The sequence below is a fragment of the Tribolium madens genome, unplaced genomic scaffold, assembly GCF_015345945.1.
Source record: "Tribolium madens isolate multiple individuals breed KSU strain unplaced genomic scaffold, Tmad_KSU_1.1 Scaffold_96;HRSCAF=242;Tcas5.2_LG5, whole genome shotgun sequence".
Lineage (NCBI taxonomy): Eukaryota > Metazoa > Arthropoda > Insecta > Coleoptera > Tenebrionidae > Tribolium > Tribolium madens.
In genome coordinates this window covers 7,434,008-7,460,676 of record NW_025401068.1, presented here as the reverse complement: position 1 = coordinate 7,460,676, position 26,669 = coordinate 7,434,008, and the positions used below count along the sequence as shown (strand labels likewise).

The 26,669-nt window shown below is 36.2% G+C and overlaps 1 protein-coding gene across 3 annotated transcripts in view; it reads right to left on the bottom strand.

Annotated features, from left to right (window-relative positions):
- Window positions 1–26,669, bottom strand: part of LOC123012875 (netrin receptor UNC5B) — a 72,295-nt gene that overhangs the window by 29,076 nt on the left and 16,550 nt on the right. For all 3 annotated transcript variants that reach the window (XM_044411064.1, XM_044411065.1, XM_044411067.1), the window contains exon 3: window positions 18,995–19,381. In XM_044411064.1, the coding sequence (XP_044266999.1) occupies window positions 18,995–19,381 (387 nt within the window). The remainder of the gene's footprint in view (window positions 1–18,994; window positions 19,382–26,669) is intronic.

Sequence of the window (26,669 nt, the reverse complement as noted above, 5' to 3'; positions counted from 1 at the left end):
TTCACGGAAGAGACGAATAGAAAAAGGCAAATTAGAGTGCTGCGCGGATTCTATAGCCGCCCATTACGAAAAGAGAAATTAGCGCCAGGATATCGGGGCTTTGATCTAAATATTTATGACAAAATTGGCACTTTTGGAAAAAACGCAAACACATTTATAAATTTATATTCCATGTAAAGGTTTCATTTCATACTATTGAATTTAAATTCAAATAGATCTACTGTTCCAGAGAGTGATGACTAAATTTAAAAAATTGTCAGAACTAGTGGATTACGATAAATAAAATTATGAATAAAAATTTTTAAATACAAAAATTGAAACAACAACAAATATTTGTGTAAAATAACACATCACAAAATAATCATCAACGTTCGATAGTTGTACCCTAAAACGCAAGGTTTAAAGCTAACTTTATACTAACCAACTAATAAACTAGTTATGAAATAGTGACTACCAACTATTAACAAATCACTATTACTGTCAACATTCGACAGTGTTTTATTTGCTACTTTCTTAGTTCGTCTATTCTGATCGATGTAGGTGTTTATCGGCCACCTGTTCCGTTGCGAACCCCACGTTTGCAGAACGTGTTTCTTGGGTTCTTCTCCCGTCCATAAAATATGATTAATCCGGGCAAAAACCCGGAACAATCACAGTAATCTGCATAAAGGGCCGCATATTTGCGTTCGATCGCAGACACCGGAATTTATATCGGATGATACCCTGAGCCATTGTACGTGGAGGGATACGAATGCGAACACATTTATCCGACCAACATATCGTTGTATAAGTCCGTTATGGCACAGGTAGCTACTGAATGAGTTCATGACAAGTAATAATTCAATGTGCGTTTACTCTTCGCAAAGCGTACAGTTTGAACACAATCGATGCTCGACATCTTTGAAACATAATCGACGATGTGCACTGTTGCTTGTACAACACGCCGTGACTTTCATTGTTTTAGAAACAATTTCCGGGAAGATGTTTAAAACGGTTTCGTGAGATTGTACTTTCGGAGAAGCGCATCGATAGGCTGGGCAGTAGGCCAATTTTACGTAAATTTCATGCCAGATGGAAGCTCTCAGACTGAAATAACGATCAATTCACACCACAAGTGTAATAAAGAACCGACTGCTAATTATGTAAGGTGAGAGCTTTCAGCGACACCGAGCGAAAAAAGAAAATCTAAAGAAATAAAAAAAGAGGACAAGATTAATAGGATGCAAACGAACCAGACGTGTGGGTGGTTAAAAATTTTACTAATTAAGTACAAGTAAAAATTAACAATATAGCAGGTGTTTCAAAGTTTCGTATAATCTCTTGTTATTTCCACGTAATGACGTTATTATTTGTGAAGCAACCAAAGATTTGTCTTCAGGGAAATCAACGTATTAGGGCGAAAATTCAGAACTAATTCCCCAAACAAAATTTAATTGGACGTATTTGTTCAATTCCAAACAAATGCTCACAATTCAAGAATAATTTCACAGTTCTTCTAAAAATTTAATAAATATTTAGTAACCAGGTGCAACAGTTTAAAGAAACTTAATTAAAACATCAGTACCTACGACTTAACATTCTCATTAAAATCTTTATTTCTTTATTAAACTGCTGTCAGCAGCACCTAATAAGACATAAAAGAAACTTTTTTATTTCTAGATTTAATCGTACTTTCAATAACAATAAAATTGAAAAAACCCTAACAAGAACTTGATTAACTTATTCTAATGACGCTTTTTTCGGTAAAACAAGATTACTACAACACTTTTTAAATTAACAAATCCATAAAATGTTTCAAGATTTCCATTTCGATTAAGATAATTATGTGGATGCATTTCGTCCTTTTATAGGTTGGTGAGTTTTTTCAGCCCGCGGATCTATCTTTATTTCTATTGACTTGATGTTGCGAAATTGAAGTTTCAGCGTTGTAAAATTTAAGAAATCAAAGTCGTTCGACGTAAACAGGTCAATCGTGTAATTTTGCAGAAATGCAGATCCAAGCCGAAACAATAACAGAACGGGAGCTTGCATATAATTTTCCAGAATGTGGTTCGAAAACAAACACCCATATATTTCCACTAGGATAATCCCGGAGTCCCGTTTCATCCCGGTTCGTCCTTATGTATGTGTATATGTGGGTTAAGTTAAATAATTCAGAGCACTTGTTTAAATTTACATATAACAGCGAGTGGAGGATTTATGCCTTGATATTACTGCAAGTCTTTCCCTAGTGTATTATTAAAGAACTTCCAGACTGGACTTAAATATTGCAAGAGCCAAAGAATGTCGAACAGACAGCCGGAGATTTTCCGTAAGGACAGCTATGTGTTAAATGAAGCCCCGGATTAATGAATGGTGAAGGAAAGATTTATAAAAATGCAATTTACCCATTTATAATGGTCGCTGAATAATTCATGCCCAAGTTCCGGAAGAATTTCGTTAATGAAATATTAAAATTCGTTTGCATAAGAAAACACACTAAACGACAGGAATTAAAACGTTAATCTGGCCAGGAACAGTCTGCACTCGAACGAAGAAAGTGCCAGGAAGCCGTCAAGATGCACCATCGTATTAATTAAATGAAATGAAGCCGTTGAATTCGCCATGAAATTTTAATAATTCCGAAAATAGCGGCTTCCAGCATGGCGTCGATGGGTGAGCGCATCGCTATGCATCATTCAAGAAACCATTATAAAACTTAAGCACTGATGAAGCCCGAGGGGATCCAAACAAGCTCTCTCAAATAACCTATAAATTATAAAGAGCGTGTGCACTGAAAAAACACGCACTTCCAAGCATCGATCGAAGCATGGGCTCTGCATCATTCAACTTGTTACGATTTTATTCGCATTGCTTTAAAATGCCAAACGATTAAAGAAACGCTTTATGGTCATCATAAACAGATTAAATGAGAGAACACTGACAGGATTCATAAGAATAACTTGTTTAGTGTTTGGAAAGCAAACAAGATGGGACCAAGTGGCACACTTGGCGGTACCACCACAAGATGAGTCTGCATAACGGCTTAGAAAAAATATGTTATTCAGTTTGTTTCGCAATCTTTATTGTGCAAGCCTTTGCTTGCTGTTTTTAACCAAATCATGTTTAGAAAATAATCAAAATACAAGCAAACAAGATTAGAAAAAAAATAATAAATGTGCCTTGATTTTCTTCTAGAGTTGTTAGTTTAAATACACAAGCAGGTAAGTATTGCCAAGCTTTAAAAAATATGTTCAACTTTCAGCTCAACTTTTATTTCGACCAGAAATTCAAAAAAACCCATTTATTTTTCCGAGAAGAAAAGTCGATCTTTCGAACGTAAAGAAACTGACAATTAAAATTGTAAAATGCACAAAAGTGTCCACTACATTGAGTTTTAATTCCGCTAGTATTTTTTATTAAAGCAGTAATGCTGTATCAGGGAGCCACGAAAAATTCCAATAATTTGATTATCACGATAATACGATATAAGGTTCCTAATAATGACACTCGATATAGTCTTAGGAAAAAGACGTCCGTCATCCAATTATAGCGAGGCCGAAAGCAGGCGTGAGCTCGTGTGTTTCTCAGGGTTACCAACCCCGCAACCCTAATCCGGCTTCTCAGACATGTAATCTAACGACCTACAATAGGCGAGCTTTCGAACCGATCAGGAAACCGTGGCCAAGTTATCGAGTTATCAATATTGTATTACAAACACGGTTGAGATTACTTTTTTATTTCCAACTCTCTAGGTAAAAGTTAATTTCGTTTTAAGCTCCCCTGGACGCATCTGCTTTCACACGTTAGTCACTGGTTAAACAGTAACCTTATCTTGAACACACTTGCAAATAGCGTTTCCCCTCAAGTCCATTTAGCCGATTTTAGACCGAATTTACGAAAAACAGCTTTCATGACGCTTTCATTAAGATAAAACACTAATAAAGCGTTAGGTAATTGCACGACACCCGCAACTCTCTCCTTGCGCTACTCCTGTTGACTCAGTATTGTGTGACTAAGTGAATGCATTATAATTTTACTGCAAGTATTTCAGGTGGGGTTTCGGTGAGTGATTCACATGGGGGAAACGCAAGCAGACGTTTTAACTCTTTGCTTTCCTCACATAATTAGAGAGTCTCTACCTCAAACAAAAATTCGGATCAGAAATTAAATTTTCATCGCCCGAGTCCTATCATAACAGGAAGAACAAACCGAATCGACGCCAAGAAAGAGAAAGGAACATTCTAGGTCAGAAGATCCTTTGAAATGATATATCGACCGAAATTATGGAAAGGTTAATTGCCATTTTTCACGACCTGAATGGAATAGAGTGTCAAGACGTTGCGTTATTTCAATGCACACCACGCTATAAAATAAAATTTTATATTTTCTGTGGGTATGTCAGTTATTTAAAAAATTCCAAACGTTTGACACGAATTTAAAAATTTCAAAATTACCCATTGTCAAACTAAGGTACTATTTTGTAGAGGCGGCAATTTTTTAGTTTGACGATTATATCAGTGCACAATTACAATAATTATAAACAGTAATTATGTCCATTCTATGTAAATTAGAAATTTAATATTAGTGGTATGCAGTCGGAGGATAGATGGCTTTAATGGCTAGTCTTGTGGACGTGATAATCTCGAAGGTAAGGCCGATGGCCTTTCCGGGGATCCCTCCACCGGCCCTTAATGCACCCCTATTTATTTTATGGGTTGCTACATGTGCGTTGTATCTATTAGTAGAGTGCGATTCACATCAGAGGGCTGTAACAGTAAGTGAAATCCCTTGCGGGTGTTAGTGCAGTCCAATGAACATGTCCGAATTGATCCTCTGGCATTTAGCCGGCGATTTTCCAAATCTCTTAACGATCCAGTAATCCAGCGTCTTAGTACATCGTTATCCCGGACCGGACTTGGTCCAATACTTCCCAGATCAATACCATGAAGGATTCTTAATTGAATGCTTTTATTGCGAGTTACGAAACCGAAATTAATCCGGCCATAACAAAGTATCGAGACGTGTTCCGGATTGTTCCGAGAATTAGCATTCGAAATGTCGCCTGTCATTAAAAACCGATTAAATCCGCAATGAAATCTACATTTGAAAGTGGCCGACCTCTTGACATCTTGCAAATCTTGCGTGTTAGAGAGTTTCAAGCACCGAATCTGCAATTCTGAATTTCATATTCCGTATCACGTTTCCTTTGTCCTCTTAAGGCTGACTTATCCCTTTCTTACCACACATGATAAATTCGCGTTTTTACACACTATCACGTCATGTTCTACATCACTAGATAGTTTGCGTGTCGTAAAAACGACCCGTCAAATATGTAGATGGCGGTTTTTTAAGATGAAAGGTGTAACGTGATACTCTATCAAGCCCAAATTTCAATATTTACACAAAAACGACACCCTCACACAAGGGTGGATGCCGGAATGGCGTTCTACTTTTATTACACGCACATATAAGTAACACCTTGTTTACAACTACCACCACACGACATTTGTACGAATTTAGGAATTTCCACAAAGTTTTATGGCGATGTTTACTCTGACCACGGAAATAAAAATCAGCTATTGACTAGACAAAACCTTAAAATTTAATCAAACTTTTTACTTGACTTTGGAAATAAACTTCGATTTTATAAATTGAGTCTCTATCTACCAAACAATATGCAATATTTTTTTAAAACAAGTGGGTAGGTATCCAAAACCAATAAAAAGAGCAAAATAATTTGCTTTGAAAAGCCCCCTTTTAATAAATTAAATTCCTAGGTAAAGTAAGTCGGGCATTATGCCGCAATCAGTGATTCCCGAGGGCTACGACCACATCCCATGAATCTGATTGTGCTTCCCAAAAGCTATCGTTCAGTAATCTGAAAAGTAATTTCGACTCCATATTTCATTCCTATTACAAGTGAATCAATCGGCTTATGGTTGAATAAAAAGCAAAAGCGAATAAATTTGCAAAAAAGGCTCCCTGTACGGTTCAAGAACTCTTTAGAGTAACATCCATCTCTCTAGATTTTAATTTTGGAAAAATGCCGGCACACAGCGGGATTCCCAATGTATCGTATCACAAAAAAGACCGAAACAATTTCCACCATGGGGGTTCCGTGACTTGTTGATTGAGATGTAAAATTAATAGAGGACTGGGAATAATTCCGGGATTTTCTTTGACACTGGCGTGTTTTCAATCAATTTGCATCCTGATGAAGTCGGAGTTGGAAAAGTGAGCGTTTATTTGTTAGCGCCTTGGCTTGTGGCATTAATCTTTTGTACATCGCTTGATTAGGGAGATCACAGATTACGCGTCTTGTGTAATACATGGGTAAGGCTTGATCGCATTAGGTCGGTATCAAGGTGTAAACGGACAATGATGTATTTGAGTTACCGCCCTATATATCTACGACCACGCATCGACCATAATGATACGACCTAGCAGCAACCCACGGGTTACACATAACCAAATAATATATTATAGTTACTACTTCAGCTGTGCACAAACTATCAGCCGCTAATAATGTCAACGAGAGTTATGGCCGGTTTTTAAAAAAACGAGACAGGATCTCGCGACGCAATAGCCTCAATGCTTAGTCACTGCAGTTTTCGCCATTCACACAAGTTATAAAATAAAATAAAAACGAAAGCAAAGTAGTACTAAACATTTTTTTAATTGCAGTTTTCCTTTAATAGAAATTAAAACAAGTTTCAAATGCTCATAACACTAAAAAACAAAAAGTATACCCCCATTCTTTTAAAGGAAGATTTTTGTATTTGACAGTAATTGATTAATAAATATATTTTTATTTTCTGCTGCACTTTCGTCTGGAAACATTAGCGTTATTAACTATAAACTGTTAACATGCGTTGCCAAAAAAAATAATTACGAACTCTTATATTTAGTCCATCGTTGGTAATTTCTTTCCACTTCCCCCCCGGAGCTATTGTCCCTTCTCTTTAGCATAAAAACAAAGATGCCTTCATAAGCCGTTCATGCAGCAAGTGTTTTGTTGTCAAAAAATGGCAAGCTAGCATTAACAAAGCCATTATACTTCCTATTACAGCTCCGAGCCGGTTGTAAACGAACTCCTCCACAATGCATTATTAAAGTAAAAAATGCTCGAAAACTTGTACAGTTTTATCGCTATTACTAGATTAACTTTAGCCGTGGGGTGCCAATTATATTCCTTGACGCCCCTTTCTCCATTTCTTCTCAAAAATTAGATAAAAAACGAATTTTGATCGGCGCGTGTCTTTTACACTCGACGAATATTCATCGTTTCCGGTTGCACTTTCAGTCAGAAATAGAATTGTCACACTCCATTTAGCATTGTGTGAAAATTGTTTGAACTAAACAAGGGAAAGTGCGTTTTTCAGAGCCTCTCGACTGTTTAAATAGAAACCGCCACATTTCAATTTCGTCCCCCACGAATCAATACTCGAAAGATAAGAAAAACTTGAGTCATATCAAAACGTCATCTTAGGAAAAACAAATCTTATACAAAGTGAGGGGACGATTCTGTTGCAGCAAACAGTTCCATTGTAGGGTGGACTTGTCGCAAGCCTGGGAGAGAAGGGGTCGGCCACCCCCGCACTATTTGTCATTGCTAGTGATGGTTGATATATTTATGTTGGTAGGATTGTCTGCAGCAAAGTGCCGGGTTCTGTTATTAATCGTAGCTGCGATATGTTATATCACTGTGCTTTTGGCGGTTCTTTTCCGGCAGAGCGCCCAAAAAAAAAGAGCGTTGATTTCTTAATGAATTCCCAACCATGAATTTGACTTTAATTTATTCAGAAATTAACTATAATTAAAAGTTGTGAACTTTATAGGATCGTAATTTTTTAAATTTAATGCCGTTGAATATTCATGTTTCTATAAAATTTCAATATTGCTGAGTATGATAATAAAAATCGAATACAACGCTGATAGAAGTGATAAAAACCGTACTTTACGATAACGTCATCTTTAAAGACTCGTTTTCAATTAACTGGATGCTAGTCGTTAACGCCGGCCTTCATTATACATATTCGTTAACATCTTAATACTTGTTTTCGAATTTTTGACTTATCTGCGGGCATTCATTTTCCAAACAGCTCAGTCAAAGACTTTATAACCATCATCCATTAAAGAGGACTTGATGATTCAGCATTCTAACACGACGTTACACGATTCCTTCGACAAGAAAGCAGCGACCAAATTAATCACAATAGACAACCCCAACCCCTCATCGTTAAAATTTGGAAAAATCGTAATAAGCGTATCGCAAGTTGAAAAGTATGCATTTCAAGTGCATATGCAACAATCTGTAATTATCTTTAGAATGCGGTTGACGTACAAATAAAATGACAAATTGTTGTTGAGGTAAATTGAGTTTTCTATCAAGATAAGCCTCTGAACAGAAATTATTACGCTTACACCGATGCGTGTTGCATAAATCATAAGAAATAATAAACACAACAAAAATACAAGAAGAGATTGGTTCTTGAATAGTTTATTTTAATATTTATTACCTCTGCGGTTTAGAAAGTGAAATTAATTCATTTTTTGTTAATTAGTGAATGGGAAGTGGCTACGATATATTAAGTTGTAACGTCTGGCTTCAGTGGAGTTCTAATTACAGATTGTTATAGTTTAATTAATGATCGTATATCTGGGGCAAACCCTTAAGAAAGGGAAACAGGTGGCGAAAGAATAAAACGGTAGGAGAGGATTATGATGGAAATGTAGGGCACAACACGTAAGCCCAAGATTCATTAATATTTACACCTCAATAGGGGAGATTTCAAATAGCCAAAAGAAGAATTGTGTTGGTAGTTGTACAACCGCGTGCAGACATCTTAATATTTCACTGATAGGATCAGAGATTCGAGTTGTGGCTTGTGTTATCTGAAATTGTTTATTGCTCTAATGAATCTTCGTGCGTTTGATCTTTATGTCTTCCTCTTTCCAGACACCAGGTCGCCCACATTATGATAATCCCATGCAAAAAACGCCTTTTCTTTAATATTATGCAAAATATTTCATTTCGACTGAAAAATAAAAGTGACAAACGCACCGCACGTCGGTTGAAGTTCCTATTAATAACCCAAACAAACCCCCATAATAACTCATCTCGCAGCGCGATAAAAACCTTTGTTCAACTTGGGCCCATTATGATATTTCCACGGCAGATTCCTGTCGTAATTTACGACACAAGCTACAGAATTTAAGGAATATTGAAAGTAATGATAGCACACGGTGATTGTGGCCAAGTTCAAATATATAGCTGGCATTAATTCGGAAAAACAAAGCCAGAATGTAACCCCGACGGGAGATAAATTTGAATTTATGAAAGAACAATTTGGACTGTAGTTCTGAGCTTCGGGTGGTAAATATCGAGCGCTTTCTTTACCCGAAACTGAATTATTCATAAGGATAACACAATCACAACATTTGGTCGCCGATAGTCAACTCTTCCGCTCATTTCACCCCAAACTAAACCTTGTTTTAGTTCCTCAGCTGTGCTACAGTTCGACTCCTCAACTTCCGTGTCGCTAGGCGCCTCGCATTGTTTTTACTATTTTTTTCGTGCCCGTGGGTGGTGTATTTTTGTACCCTGTCGTGATAACAAGCCGATGCACTTAAAACTCTCGATACAAAACGAAAGCTTACATGTAACCACCTTTTGACGAGTTTTTACAGCGTGCATTCATTAACTTGCTAGGTGGCGATATAATGCAAATTAATGTGACATCCATGAAAATGAGCTCTGCTTGAAGGGCGACTAAGACCGAGGATTAAGTTTTTAGATGTGTCGATACGGAAATCGTTATAAATGTGTTTTGCATACTAACTTATTGTTTTGCAAGTAAGCTTATTAAGTTAAAGAGATGTTCATTACTTAGTTGATAAGTTCATGAATTTTAATGAAGCAACATGTGGTGGTTAATATTACATTTGCAGAAAATTCATTCCATCAGGAAACTAATCGCAACAAGGTAAAAATGGGATAATGAGACCTGAAATTAAACACCGGGCTCATGGGCTTCATTAATTTAATTATAGCTCAAAAAAGTGAGACAAGAATTTGAATTATGATATTCATCAATTTACAAAATATCAAAGATCCTAATAAGTAATTTTTTTTAATTGAATGTAAAAAAACCTTAAACCAATTTTTAAAGAAAAATCATGTATAAATATCAAAAAGTATAACCATATTTTACATATTTTAATTATACTACATCACAAGCTAAGCAGCTATAATTATACATATGTATTCTCATAGACCCCTCCTCTGATGTTATATTGGACCATTTTTTCAAAATCAAAAATCCTATGGCATAATCCTCTCATAATTTCATGCTTACAATTTCTTTCTCTCTTGAACTTTCGATTACTCTGGAATAAATCTGTCCATTTTAAAACTAACCAAATGCCAAGTCGAACTTCCGCCGGTACGTTCGATATTTAAAATAATCCGCATATTTATTTTGACACGAGCAATTAGCTTAAAGCCAGCTGTAAAACAAGAGCGGGCCACATGTGGTCCTTTTTTTAAAATTCAGGTCCCCCGTGTAGTTTATAGACGTTACTAAATATTGCCAGCCTGAAACGTAAACAAATTCTTTGTGCAAACTCGTGAAAAAACACATTAATCACATCTCTTTGTGTCGCACGTACAACTTGTCGCTACACAGATGAAATGGACAAATTTACATCAACTAGATCACCTTTTATTCGTATTTTTCACCCAAAAAAATTGTGTAATTTCATAGCACTGCAATAAATGTCCCCCAAATGACTTCTGAGTGCAATAATGACATTATGAGAGTCACTCCACCTGTAGTGTTCGCCTCCAGTTTCAGCGGGGCTTCGACACCATAACGGATAGCGTGGATGGCGGAGATAGGGTTGGATATATCGGGGATATAACCGCAGAGCTACGGCGCACACATTTGAATACCGAGCTAACTTTGTCATAGATGTATGTTAAATGGTTTATGCAACAGTAAACTCTATCTAACCGTCGGCGTACACTCCCGACGCCAAGTTGTCACCAAACTGATAAGAAGCAGGGACACCAAACTTCGCCAACTTTCCAGCCCTCGACTAAACTACTCGACAAATAAAAACTCGCTTGTTATTAACTTGTTTAGAAAGGGATCCCGCATCTCGGCACAATTTCAAAACTGTTTGACGGCTCGTGTGGAAATCGGTTCGTTTTGTGTTTCGAAAAGTTGTCGGTTTGGGATGTACAGAGCGATTTTTATCATTTAATTAACGTCGGCAAAGTTGTGCACAAAAACGTCAGAATATCCCCTTAACAGATTGTATTCATTCCAACGTAAACGTGAATCCTCGTATCGGCAAAATTCGCATTGTTTCTCGTCAGACAGTCGCTTCCATCCGGGAATGTACACATGTAGTAGCTCTAGCTATGCTTGATAACATTATGATGAATTGCACGACATTACAACTGCGTTTTAGATCGTGCAACCAGTTTACCGAATTGAAATTGACTTCCTAAAGTGTTACATTGAAAATTACACGTGGCTGAACATCAAACCCGATTACGTGGATGCCGACCATTATTACAGTAATTTATGTAAAGAATACCCAAGCAATTAATAATGGGAAGAGAGAGATAACACCTATACAAGAATTTATATTGAGCTTTAATGCCCTCCATAAATTATCCAACATAAAATTAAAACTTTCAACTATCTGTAGTTGATATTCGTTGCGCGGAAGCGAATTGCACTTTTGATTTGTGTTTCCTCCTCAGTTGCAGACTGGTGTCGATGGCTCCTGGTGTAAACAACAAATGTAAAATTTTACGGTGGGAAACACCATTTTAATATTGATTAGGAAAATAAGCGCCACGCGTGGCGATTTTCGAATATCACAACTCGTGCTTTGTGGAAAGACACAATTTCGATATCCCAACAAACTCCAATATACCTCCAACATGCTTCAACAAATTTCACACAATTAGAAGGCGGCGCAACCGACGAGAAATTTTGCTTGCTTGCATGCACACGCTTGCATATTTTGCGCAAGTTCAAGGATGGGAAAAACGATAAGTTTCCGTGGAGATGATGAAAAGATGCGTGAAAAATTTATTCTTAAAAGACTAGCTAATCAAATAACCCTATGAATAACTTACGCATACTCGTACAGAGTGATCCAAAACTGAAACCTCTCCGATGTAATTCAGTCTGCATTAAATTAGAAAAATATTTGTTCTTCCAGTCCAAAATATACGAAGTGATCCAGAAAGACTCAGTCTGTTGGTAAGAGATTTGAAAATATTTTTGTTAATAATTTGAAACACTGCAACCGGATACGGTTTTGCTTGCAAATACTTGACGTACAACCCCTGAAGATTGTTGAATAGTTGTTATAGTTGGTACCAACAATATTTCAGACTCATTATAGAATAAGACGATTACCCCCCACGGTGGTTCATGGGGCTTGCGGTAGAGATGCCATAAACAAATTTGCATTTCTTAGGACAGGCACGTTTCAAGGGTTTGTAGGAAGAGATGGTCCGTAACAGAAATTTGTTTTTGGGCTTTCATAAAAAAAAATTGAATTAATTTTAATATTCAGCTATATTTTGAGATTGTTTCTTTACAAATCTGCATTACCACTTTAATATTAAATTAATATATAAATTCCCAAATGTTTGCCTGTAATAAATTAAAAGCCTACCAGGGAAATTCCTGAATACGGCTCTTTTGTAAATCTTCAGGGTAGTACCACCAGCAGTGAAAAATTATTACGGCCGACCGCAAAGCTGCTTAACCCTCAATAAAGCTTTGCATACGTCAATCTCAAATATTCTTGGTGACGACTATAACTATAATCAAAAGCCTAAAAATTAGAGTCAGGATTGTCAACAGATTCATTCACTGTGGATCACTTTGTATTTCTTCTGCTAATACTAAGAGAAAAATAGACGCCAAACCCTACTTTCACCATCTATTGGCAGAATGGTAGATAGTATTCTTCTTGGAGTCAAAAATAAAATAAAACATAGCTTACATTCTTTCAAAATTATCTACTTGGTAAACCTTCGTGCATCTCACATTATAATTTACGCGTTTAAGTTTAAACCGAGTTTAATTCCCTCATGACAAGATAATAGGCAGCAACAGGAGAAAAATTGTTATCATGACTTGACTCATCATGAATGGCACACATTTAGTGGGTTCCTAAATAATTTCTGTCAGTTGTAGTTCTTTCCGTTGATGTTTTATTTACATTTAATGATTGTGTCAGGCGAAATGATCGCGGCGCCATCAGCTTTTAACGAGCGCCCCGGAGAAATTAATTTGCATAAAATATTTTCGCACGATACGCCGCACATAATCCGGCATGTCCGAGTGCCGACGCATGAACTCTTTAATTTGACATTAAATAATTGTAGCGATTACAACAATTGACCAACTTGCATAATAAAACTATTAAAACTACTACACTTTATTTAATTAAGTTAATCAAACCACTTTGCAGTCGCCATTAATTTAATAACTGTCCATTTCGAGCTGCGTTTCAGATAAGAACATTTAAATATAAAGTACATTACAGAGGGATAGACAGAAATTAATACGACACATCACTGATTAATGAAAGACTTTAAAAATCTGAAACATCATCCCCGGGACTAAACAGAAAAACGAGCCGTCGTGAGAACGTAAGACTTCTCGCATGGGCATTAATTTGCTGCAATTTTCTATAATAAACAAAATGAGTGTGAGATGACGAAGAGGCGTAAAAGACCATGATAAGATGAAAGCACGGGCGGAGTGAGGCTTGTCAGGCAAATTGGGAGGCGCTGAAATACTAAACCTGAAATATGCAAACGAGACGGAAAATAACACTGAAGAATATGTGAGGCGGTTTTGTCAACTTCAAAATTTTTACATTCACAAAAAACCTTCAAACAACTACAAAGAATAACAAAATAAGTCATTATACTTTTTATCATATTTCTTCAGATTTTAAACTAAAATCATGATTAATATTTACAGTAGTAAATTCAAGAAATCAGTGGCAACAATACATTTTAACAGTAAATTGAAGCTACAAAGTACAAAACCCTTACTGAAGTGGCTCTCCTCAAGCAAGAATAATTTAATTTTCGAAATTGGTTAAGTCTGGCGTGCATCCACCTTTAATAAAACCGTCATCTTTTATAGTGCCTATAAATATTTAAACCTTTATCTGAGCCACTCGATATAAAAGACCGTTCGAATAAAAACATGATGTATTTCAGCCTACATCCAATTTATTTTATTGAAATATTAAATCGAAACGAGCGTATCGAATGGTTTCATTGAGTTTTAATCTACCTCTGCTTCCATTGTAGTAGTAACGAATTAATTAAACTCGTGTAATTCATCATTTTTTATTTTTTGAAAGGACACCGTTTTATCATCTCTATTCATTCCCAGCATTCCCAGGATTGATTATTTCGGATCGTAATAGACACGAAGCACTGAAGAATGAAACGTCAAAAGGGGGTCCCTTGACGGCCACGACACTGCAATCAATCACATTTTTTCCTCCAAACCGTGAGAGTTTTAATTTAAATTAAGCTGAAAAAATTCTGTTTCGAGTTGGAGTTTAGTAATTGTGGCAGGTAACGGTTAATCGGCGTCCCAGGATGGGTTTAATATCTCTAATCCTGGCACAGTCCTAGCATTAATCCCGGCTCCTGTCATAATTCATGTCACTCATAGCCGGTGGCGTTTCCGGTCTGGAGCTGGGGCGGCCCAAAACACATGAATTTCTATTGTTCGGGACGCTTTCACGCAGTTAAATTTTCAACGCCAGGAATCATTACAAAGGATAATTATTCTACCATGATTTCTGGCAAACAGTTTTCAGAGTTCGTGTATAAATTGGCGAGGAATTAAACGGTCCGTTACAATGTTAATTAATTGTTTTCATCTAATTGTTAGCATCGCTATTAATTACCCGCATTTAAATTTTAATGCGAATCGCTAATGGCCACGTCTGATTTGTTGCCTATCGAAAATTATAAGCCGAACTGTCGTAAACAATAGTTTCAAGCTATTGTGTGCCGGAAGATTCGCCAACAAAGCACACGATTTTTAATTAATTTTATCAGTTTGCTGATGAAAATAATCTGGAAAAATTCATATGACATTCGGGGGCGGAATAATTTGAAGGCATTATACGAGCTGTCACTAACATAAATACTTCAGTTACTGACAGTTAATAATAACAGGTCCGGCGTCAAGGCCCCATTCTACGCTAAATGGATGTCGCCGCCTCCGGCGGCTCTTGTTTTATTTATACTTAATTTAGACAAAACCGATTAACTTTTCCCAGTTTGTCAGCCAAAATTTAGTAATTTCCTAATCACCAGCAACTCCGAAATTATTTCCGCTCTTTTTCAACTTATCTCGGATGTATTTTAGTGTTTTCAAAGTTGTAGGTTCGTAATCGATGTCAAGTGGTGGTAGGTAGTTACGGTCGAGACGCCGCGCTGTTCAACAAATTCTCCTCGGGCTATCTTTGAAATTTAATTTACCTACTTTAATCTATTTATATCATAACACAGGAAGCAGTTCTTAGCGTATAATAATAGCAATAACAATTAGACAACGTTATTGTAAATGATTATGCCTCACAGCTGTTCGTGAATGGAGATACGCTCCACTCAAATAATAAATGTGCAACAAACTTACTAATTAATATTAATGAGAGCCATTAAATGCTTACTTTAATCCGATTATGGAAACTTAGTGGAGGACGTGTGGGCACAGGTTTAGAAAACATCACATTCTTTAGAAAAAAAAAATAGAATTATTCAAAAATCTCCTATATTTGAAAAAAACTTTTTAAGAAATTGCGCATGTTTTATTTATTCTTATGCCTCTGTTATTAGTTGATATAAACCAACAAATAATTGAAAAATAAACAAACAATATTTGGAAGCTCTGTGTTTGAAATACATGTAATTTTTAATTACTATTTAGTAACAAAATAGATAAATATATTCGTTCTTCAAATAATTGATCTATCACCAAACAGTATTTTTTAAATGATTAGCTGTAAATTTAAGTACAATCACTCGATCAATTAGTTAAAAAATTTCTTCTCAAATTTTTGCAAAACTGTTGCAAATCTAAGAAGATTTTTAAATTTCAGTTCTCTGATATATTCTGAAACATTTTACTCACTATTACGTAAATTAAATAAGATAAATTTCTCCTATTATTCCAGTAAAAATTCTGACAAAATAATGATGTATCACTTTCTAAGGTAGGTAATCGCTGATTAATATTCTAAACTTTGCAAACATGCAGCTGTGACAGTTGCGCCATCTGCATTCTACTTGACACCCTCCCCCTTTTCAGTTTATACAGACTCAAAAGTTACAATCATTCCCATTCTTGCGATATCTTCACAACTTTTACATAATTTAAAAAATAATTTAAGCACAAATACAGTTAATAAAAAACAACATATTTTTTAATAATTTTACTCGAGAAGTTTTTGAAACCATTTCAAATGTTCTAAAATGCGTTCATATCCTCGAAATTTCCGTTAAGGAATATTTAGGATGTAATAAAAATAAATTGAGAATATTAGACCAACTGGTTTAAAATTTATTATAAAATATACCAGTTGTTGTGCAAGAAAAATACTGAAGACATTAAAATGAGGTATAAAAACTGGCGTTAAAAGAGTCAAATATGATACAACGAATAAAAAATACTTTCAATTAAATTAAATTCTTCGTTTCTTTGCTAGTAGAATAAATCTGTAAGAAAAAGCTGTGCGATTTTAGCTCTTAATGACAGGAAAACTGACCAAAATGGTACATACAAAGTATGTCAAACGATTTTCCGAATCGTAAAAATGTACATTCGGTTAAAAGCTTTTCCATGTGAAATTGTTCTAATGTTTTTACATACTTCCACATCGCATCAGTCTGCACACAAGAGTCATTATGTGCGATTTCATATGCCATGCACACATGAAACGCCACAATGCAATGCACTCTCGCAAATCCGACAATTTTGAGAAAATCGTGAAGAGCCTGTGGAAGTTCGATAAAGTAATAAAGCATGAATTGATCGCCTTGGAACTTGGTGCACAAAAACAGTCACGTATGAGGAGAACATTTAATCGCTTAATGAAACCTATTTCAAACGCCTGTAAGCAAATACTCGGGCTGCAAACGTCCTTTTTCGAACTAGTAGCTTAATTAGCTCAATAACTGATTCGCTGCACCCTGCATATGGGGAAGAGACGCATGTGTGCGAGTGTGTACGTGGCAGAACGTTAATTGCATGATGGATATCTGAGATAATGGCCTACACTCTCCTGTAATTACAGATTACTGTTTTAATGCCCGTAATTATTTCAGCGTAAATCTAACTATACAGGATGGTCATTTTTCTCGGCGGTTTCCACCGATGTTGCTAATTATCTCGCCAACATGAAGAAGTATCACCCGAGTCTAATTTCGAGCCGTTAATCTTCTTTAAAAGGAGTTCTTGCTTAAAAATTGCTTAATATCCGAATGGCCCCGAGCAATACTCATCTTATTCCATTTTGACGCTTCAACAATCCGACTCTTTCTTCCAATTTAGCCGCCCACACGGAATCAAGTGCTTCTCAACGAATTACTTTTGCATCGACAAAGAGCCAAAAATAAGTCAGACGATGAGAAAAAAGGTAACGACATAAGGGTCGCTCCGAGGGGAGATTCTCTATTAGTTGGGTGCATTTTAATTGCAACTTTGACGACTTCAAAGGAGACACAAAGACGGAGACATTGTTTTTAAGTCGGCGAATCAATACGAACGTTCAGCTTCTTGTTTTCTTTTTCGATATTGTTTAATCAATCAACTTTCCCAGCACGACATTCTTTGTGGTTTTAAAACTTTAAAGCCGGTAATCCCCGTCAAAGTTTAAATTCGTTGCCTTTATTCTCGGACATCTCATTAAAGCACGACTCTTTCTACCAAAAAAACTTTTGTTTTCGCAAAGTTTACATCAATAAATGAGAAAGCGGAGATTTGAGACTTTGTAAAAATAAGGACGTTTTCTGGATTTTATTGAATGTGTTTAATGTTTCCACAACGACAATTTTTTCGTTTCATTTAACCTTCCACTTGATATGGATTTGCTAATGGAACACAGAACTGTTGTTTGTTTTGAGAGATTTCGAAAAGTTTTCGACGATTCTATTGACACAATAGCTTACACGGGGTGTTTGACGAAGCTTCTGTCTACCAGCTACGTAATTACAGTGTGGAAATTTAAATGCTAGGTTATAATTCATTAAGAGTGACACGAAGTTGAAAAAATAAAAAGATAAAATAGTCGCCGGAGGTGCAACTTGAGTCTATTCGTGCCCAAGACGATAATTCTTTCTAGTTAACTTCAAGCGGTAGCAGCAGGAACAGTCATTATTCATTTCTTTGCATTGTACATTGTGGGTTGCAAAATCAGAAAAAATATTAGTTGCTAGTGTAGGCGGCCATGATTCAAAGAAACAAAAAAATAAGAGTTATTTATGAAACAAGTACGCAAATGGATTTTTAGCAGAAGGTTTTCCAAATGAATCTCTTGATAAATAAATTTTACTATAATTAATTTGTAAATATTATACATAATTATATTTCATATATTTTCTAAATAGGAATTTAAATTTAAAATCTAGCATACTGATCTGATATTTCTCAACTAAAGCTCTGTGTGCGTCTTGTTTCAGGAAACTATTTGTTGCAGCGTATAATCATGATCGTTATGGGAAAACTTCAATTATTTATGAATAAATTATAAGAGCAAAATCGTCTCTTTGTCTAACTTTGTAAAGGCTTTATTACTCATGGCAATTTACTAGGAAAGACCGTTTGTTAGTTCCGCGAAGATATATTGACATCAAAGGATAATAACTAGGTGGATTCCTATCTTTGCGACATGATTGTTTCCGAACAAATTGCCGGAACACCAGACAAGAAATACTTACAAGCCACATCGATAGTTGCCGATTGGCTCTTGATGCTGCCTCTTCCGCTCCACGCGTAGCATTCGCATTTGAATTTGTCTTTGCCGAAGAATTCCTCCACCATGTCCCTCGAAACGTTCGTCTCGGCCTCCATAATCCTAACACCGTTTTGAGGGTCGACGAAATCGAACTTGGAAGTCTCTACGTTTTTTGCACCGTTGCATTTGAAATAGAGTTTGAGGGCGTGTGCGGCGCGACATTTCAATACAGCAGGACGGTTCTTGACCACGTAAGAGTCTTGAGGTTCCTCGAGGAAGATGGGCAAAGAGTCGGAATTTAAGAGGAGAGACTCGTCGTGGTGGTCCGCCGTGGACTTGGTCGGGGAGTTGTCGTCGAGATAGGGACCATCTGCAAAAAAACAGCCTCATTTGAAATTCTATTCCGTTTAGGCTTTGTTCCGAAAATGAAATACAAACATTTGCACAACACATCCAATGCATTTAAAACGACGAGTTTTAACTCATTTACTATATGCGATGACTGATGGAAAGCAATCAATAAGAAAAGCGAATTGAGTTGTCTTTAGGAGGATTTATTTGATGATTTTTAACCCGGTGACAAGGAAGGCTAGTTCGTTTAGGATCTAATTACTTTTGTGTCGCTGGAAAATTACTTCAATTTCACGTACGTTTAACATCATTGAATAATGCCCTTGAGTTGCAACAAAACATTTTCACGAATCGCTCCTCTTAAGCCAATTATATTCCGATAAAATATCTACGTTTACTCGAAAAATCGTTATGGTAAGTGCCGAGTAAGGATGAATAATGAGGCTTCACGCAACCTATGCTTAAAATTTTCATCAACCATATGTGTAAAATTAATGGTTGTGTTACTTTTTCGACTCTTCATGACACCACATTTTCTGTAATAAAACTGATTATTAATAACAGGGCGCAAAAGAAACGTTTTTCAGCGCGAACTAACAAATCAACACTTTTCAAATACCAAAAAAGGACATCACAAGTTGAAAAAGAATAAAATTATATCACAATTGTTTGTCTCCTTTGCCTAGCCAATGGCCGTTTGCATCCCCATTTTTCTACACGAGTGCAACAAGATGATATACTCATATATTATGACTTAAATTTTTTGGTTTGCATAAAAAACAAAACTTTTATATTGTGATTTTGAACCATCTGTATGTACCTACATCCAAATATTGTTCTATTTTAACAAAAGAGAAAAATAAAATAAAGTAACAAAGTGCTTACATCTTTCTGTTTCCTCCCAATTCACGATTTATTCTCATTACTTATTAATTTTACAAAACTTCTGAAATATCTTAACAACTCCTTACATTTTGTATACTAAAAGTAAGCAGTTATGCAGTTGCAAAAACACTCTAAAAAATCTTGAAACTTCTAGTAATCACGTCTGGAAAAATATTAAATCCGATAAATAGCAAAATCGCTGAGTAAAATATTTATTTAAAAGCTCTCTCCGTGATGAGAATCAAACTATATCTCGTGATAAAATCGTTCTCCCTTGCAAAAAGTGCTAAATTAAAAGTATCTACCCAGCACTTTCAGCTGCGCGAACAAATACAGAATTGCCACTCAGCACTTTTCATCCCTTATTTTTATTAAGCACGATGGTGTAACCACTTCGGTTGAAACGATTTAAGCGCTTAAAAAATGTTTTCGCTCCAATTAATGCGATTATCGTATTTCATTTGGAAGCAGAATTTGTGGTTTAAGCCTCGTGTACTCATTTACATGAACTGGAATAACAGTCCTCCGAAGTGAAAAAAAGGAGCCGCTTGGTCTTCAGGTAGGGCCCAAATTAGGATAAAATCGTCGTCGGCTGTAATAAAACATATGTTAAAACGTAATAAAACCAAAGCAAAATGCTAAATGGCTATTATGCATGTACGTTGTCAAAATGTTTCATGTGCGCCGGTTATTCGAAATGTAAATTTATGTAAAATGGCTCGCTTTTTGTAATGCGAGCTGTAACTTAATTGTTATATATTCCCAGAGAGTAGCACCATGGGATTTATACAGTAGCGAATGGAGACTGCAAATGTCGAGCTTTAGTTCGAACTAGGGTCAGTTTTATCCTAGGAAATCTACGACCTGGCCGGTGCAAATTAATTTAGAAGCCAGATATGAATTTTGGGGTTACCAGGACTTAAACCGGAACAAAAACTTCTAATCCTGACTTGATGAAATTACGACGCTTTTTGTCTGGCGAATGTGTTCTTGGGTTACAAATTAATTTGCCAAAAATATTATAAAAAGGTAAATATTTGCTCGAGTTTCCCCTCAACTGGATATCGCAGGTTTCCGAAATTTCCGACGAATAATTACACACTTATAATGATGATAAATGAGAGCTTTGTGGTCAACAGTGTTCGGGCATATAATTCAGTTAGAAAACTGGTCAGATGCTGATGGACGACTTTTTGGTGAAATAAATCAAAAATGTAAATTTCTGGGCTTCAAAGTAAACTCAAAGAGAAACATAGAATTGATTAGAATAAATTTAAACTGTTTGTTTACGGCGGTTCGTTGTTGAAACAACATCATAAATTAAAAATAATTGTCAACAATAAATTCGATTAATTGTGCTGCTGAATGGCATAACGGCAATGTTTATGACTCTACTATTTGCAATGACAATTTTTATTTCCCTATTACTGCATATAAATTTAATGGAACACAGGCAGGTGTTTAGATAAATTAAATAAGCCGAATACTAATTTTTACTAGAAAAACTTAGTTTAAATTCTCTACTTTTACTTATTTATAACTATCTTAACTGTATGCAAATGGTGATAGTTTATAAGTAAATTATATTAAACTGTGCTAAAAGCTACGGTTGAAAAAGCTTGGCAGTAAAAAGCACCACTTAAAAGTGATTACCCGGAATATGAAAGAGGTTAAAGCTTTGGAGCTTACGTTAAGTGCTTACATGAAAACTATTTAACCGGTCGCCCACGTGAGTAAAACCGGTAAAACACTTAAACAAGACCGAATAATAAACAAGACGCGAATGCCTGTAAATAGTCCGAATGTGAAAAAATCGAACGCAGATAACGCACGCAAACTGAGCTTACGAGTCGGCAAGAGAAGTCGCTGATTTATCGAAGAGCGATCTCGGCCCCAAACCGACCACGCGATTGCCGGAGGGTCCAACATATAAACAAGTTTATACCGGCCACTAACATATTCACAAACGTTTCAAGTTGTTAGCCGGCTATCAGCCAAGCGATCTAGTAAAATAAATTAAGGTAATTAAGAGAATCATGTCACTAGATTCCACTTTAATGATATGTTGGACCAGATGAATCTTCGTCGTTAATTATTCAAGCGAATTAACTCGCTAAATTCGCGAAAGCTCGAAGGGGACCATTCCGGTTTGCGCCGCGCCATTATGCCCCCATAAAAGATCCGACTGTATTAATATTATTCTGGCTTTGCGGGCTTGAGACACCTGGATTTACAGAAGCGATCTCCAACTGTGCTTGTTGAGGACGATTTAAATGAGACTTACAACGAGTCAACAATGTTAAACTGGACAGCGAAGCTCAAACGACACTTTTTTTAATTGCACATAAATGTTCGACTAATGGACTTTGTGCTTGTTCAGCGGCTTCCAAGGGAAGAACATACCAAGAAGCTAATGAATTTTATTCAAATAAACGGGAAAAGGAATGTTACGACCAAAAAAAAGCTATCGCACCGCATGATCTTCAAGTAAACTTCGTGTTAACTGGTAGTGAGAAACTCTCCTTAAAATTAATTTTTACAAATGTTGTTTACTAATAATAATACATCTCAGGATTTATCCCCAAATGGAACACCATTAAATTACCCCAACTGATTGACATTTGCTTTGCTCTGCTCCAGTGTGTGCAGTTCGGAAACCGACTCGTATTAATTATTTGATCCCTAATTGAGCGCGGGATATGGGTGTAAAGTAACAATTTCCATCCCCCGTTACGAGCAAACACCGAGCTTTAGTAGAACATCAGTAAGTTGCAAATTTACGACTGTCATCACTGTAGTTTTACGACAACGATAAACCGGGTTTTTAAAGCAAAAAATTCGAAAAATTTACTTGAGTGTTATTTCAAGTCTACAAACGTCACTCTCATCGTTCCTCATCATTTCCTATAAGCGAATCACTTTTGAGCTGAATTGTTTCAGGATGATTTATCGGAGTCTTCGCTTCGAACTCGAGGAATAATCTCTTCGGCTTTGTTCCGGCCGTCAGCCAAAGACATTAGAAGTCCATTCGTCTCGTTGCGTAATTATTTATAACAATATTTCAGCGTGACACGAGATAAATAACAACCGTAAGAAACGTCATCGCTAACGATTTTCGGAACTTAACCAGGAATCCAGAATTTCGTCCTGACGGCAGCATTTCTGGAAGAACAAACGAATTCTCTTACAAATTATGACAATTTTTCCCTTCCGTTGTCTTGCGACGGATGCTCTTCATTCTTTACCGGTTACTTCTTCGCTGACAGAACTAATAACGCGTGTTAAATTTATGTCATGTAATCCCCTTAACGGAACGTCAACTCGTAACTCGCTTAAGAATGTTATAATAATTCAATGAAAAACGCTCACTTTGTGCTACTTCAGCCAGAACGGTGGCTCCTCTTTTATAAAAATGATTACTAGGCCGAAAGAAATAAGCCCACGCTCATCCCCGAGAACTGGACACGGGGATTAGTTTCTTCGAGCGAGGATTAGATTATTGGAAAATTATTGTAATTAGAACGCCAAAACCTAGAATGAGCACGAACAACGGCGCAAGATGTTTGAAATCTGGTGAAAAACTTGTCTGGAAAAGAGCAGGAATCTGATGAAGACGTGATCGAAGATAGTAGGAACGAGTTAAATGAAAAAATCCCATTTATCTTTACTTGTTCCTAGTTGAAAACACAAAAAAAACGCTTGCCAAGAAATTTATGGACAAGTACAAAAATATTTACACTGCGGAAATTGCATCCACAAACTACTGCTTAAACCATTTAGATACCGATACCCTTAGATACATTTTCTGATACACAATTAGTAACAATTAAAATTTTTATCAAAAAACGACAAAATTATTTATCAATCAGTAAATAGCCAAAGCCGATCAGAGTTATGACCCTCTAGAATTTTATTTAAATGCAACCAGTTATACACTTTTGGATTCGGATCATAAAATTACATGAACCACCCTGCATAAGTAGGTTTGACTAGAAGCTTTTAAAAATAAAACAATACAAAAAGCGATTTTACATGAGACTTCATAGCTTCCATGCTCAAGGTAATTTCTAAACATTCAATTCAATTCAATTTCTAGTTCAATTCCTTTTTGTCGAAGAGTCCAAAATGTTTTATGTAAAAGATGGTCGTCCTGCGACGTACAATTACCGAGAAAAAATAAGCATTTGGCTTTATCAGTTATCCTGAATAACCTCTTTTTGTAATAAACAAAAAAGTCCTTATTTATTAAAGTTCATATATTTTTTAAATTGTTTCCTGCTTGTACAATATGTTATTTTGTCAAAAAATATAAATTACGAAAACTGTAGGTATTTTAGGAAAATGACGACTTTAATGGGGTAAACACATGGCAGCGAAAAATTTTATTGTAGCCCTCCTGTAATAAAGTGTGTAGGTTGACATCTGTCGAGTCGGAAAACCGGACTTGACATCATTAGACACTTACCAAGATTGACGTCCCCTCAACAGTCCCAAGTTTGACCCTCTGCACGTCAATCCTTTGTATAATTAATAAATTCCACATCAACACTAACTAACTGTAATGATTGTCTATACGCCACGTGGGCGAAGCAAAGATTGTTATTTGTTCAGAGGTGAGTGGGTACAAGAACCTCTTGATCTTTTTTAAAAAAATTGCTCAAGTATCTATTCACTAAAATTTAGAGAAATATTTATAAACGTGTCTTTTTACGTCTTATAAAATTTACTTAGGGCTTGTCTTGACATTTAATCACCGAAAATTAATTTCAGGTTTAAAGTTCAAAATTGATTAAATTCGGTAAAACCCCTCGACTTTCTCCTTCAATTCCCCAGTGCGTATCAATGTCTCTTTGACAACTCTGACATATAAAGCCGAGGGTGCCACTTTTTGCATAAAACACAATTTTCGTGTATTTTTCACGAGAGACTCAAATCCGGCACCAGTTTATGACATATTTATTATTTCGATGGGAAACATTTTCATTAACACAATTAAAAAAGCCAATTTCAACGGCAAGCACAAAACAATAAACCAACAGAGGGAGTAAAAAGGATTCATCAAAACAGACCGTGCGTAACGCGTTGCATGTATTCCAAAACATTCAATTATCTATCATTGCATAATTCAGCGAGGTAAATGACAAAATTATCGGACGAAATCAGAGACGGACATTGTACCCCTATTTTACGACTTCCATAAATTAAATTGGGAAGTACCATAAATCAACCCATAACGCGAAATCAACTTGCGGGCTGGCGCAAATCGACCATGGGTGCTAATTGAAATTTCCCTAATGGTATTTCTCTGTAAACAATCGGCTCAGCCCGATGGGAACGATCCGTCACTTACGGAGAATCCTGAGGGACATCATCCACAACAGAACTCACCTTAAAGGACGGAGGCATTAATCATTAGAAATTCTGACATAACGGCAATTTTAACTCGTTCTTGAAGATGATTCACAGTGACTCTATAGCTATAACTTTTTATGTCACCATCACCTATCTATGTAATCAAAAATATTTTTATTGATAATTTTATTGACTGTGGGCTTTATAAATTCACCTTTTGTTGTCGATGTAAAGTAACACGTGTCCCAACCAACGCATAAAGTTGGAAACATATCGGTGATAACCATTGCTGTCTCCTCGAACATTACACCAGAAACTGATGTATGCAAACCTTAAAAAAGCGTTACTAAATCAATAAATCGCCCTGACACGCAAAAATTTCAATCCTGCATTTGTGAAATTAAACGTAAACAACTCTTGCATTTTATAAATTTGATTATAAAGAGAATTAGTATTTGAAATCTTCTCTCCAATCACGCCAGCACAAAACAACCATCGACCATCCTGTAAACAACGCAAATTACCGCTAATTGAAGCGGTTAATCATTTACCTTCAAAAAAAGCTGCCTTCTGGCGCATGCAACTTAAGTGACTCCAGTCTTCATTTGCATTTTTATTACAAAAGCGGCAACTGTGCATTAAACGCGGTCTAAACAAAAGTCTCGAACAAAAGAAAAAGCTACATTAACAGACTTGAATTTTAATTTGGTTAGAAAAAAATCAAGAGTCGCCGGTTATGGACTGCCTCTTTCGGGTTCTTGTTCATTATGCAAGACGTTTTCAGTTATTGCCAACAAGTTTTGTTTCATCGAGTAAAGCTCCAACGCAAGCCGTTTATGTGACAGCAACACGGCGATGTCCTGTCGCAGTGTGCAGCCAGGATGAACGAGATGGCGGGATATGGAGCTTTACATAGCCCGGATTTTACAATAAATGCCAAGCTTTTTTACCAAACAATCTAAACGCAGAGCGAGAATTCGAGGAAAGGCTAATGGAGCTGCAATTTTCTTACTAATACTCATAATAATAATAACAACAACATTAAGAAAGGTTCTGTCCTTTAACACATC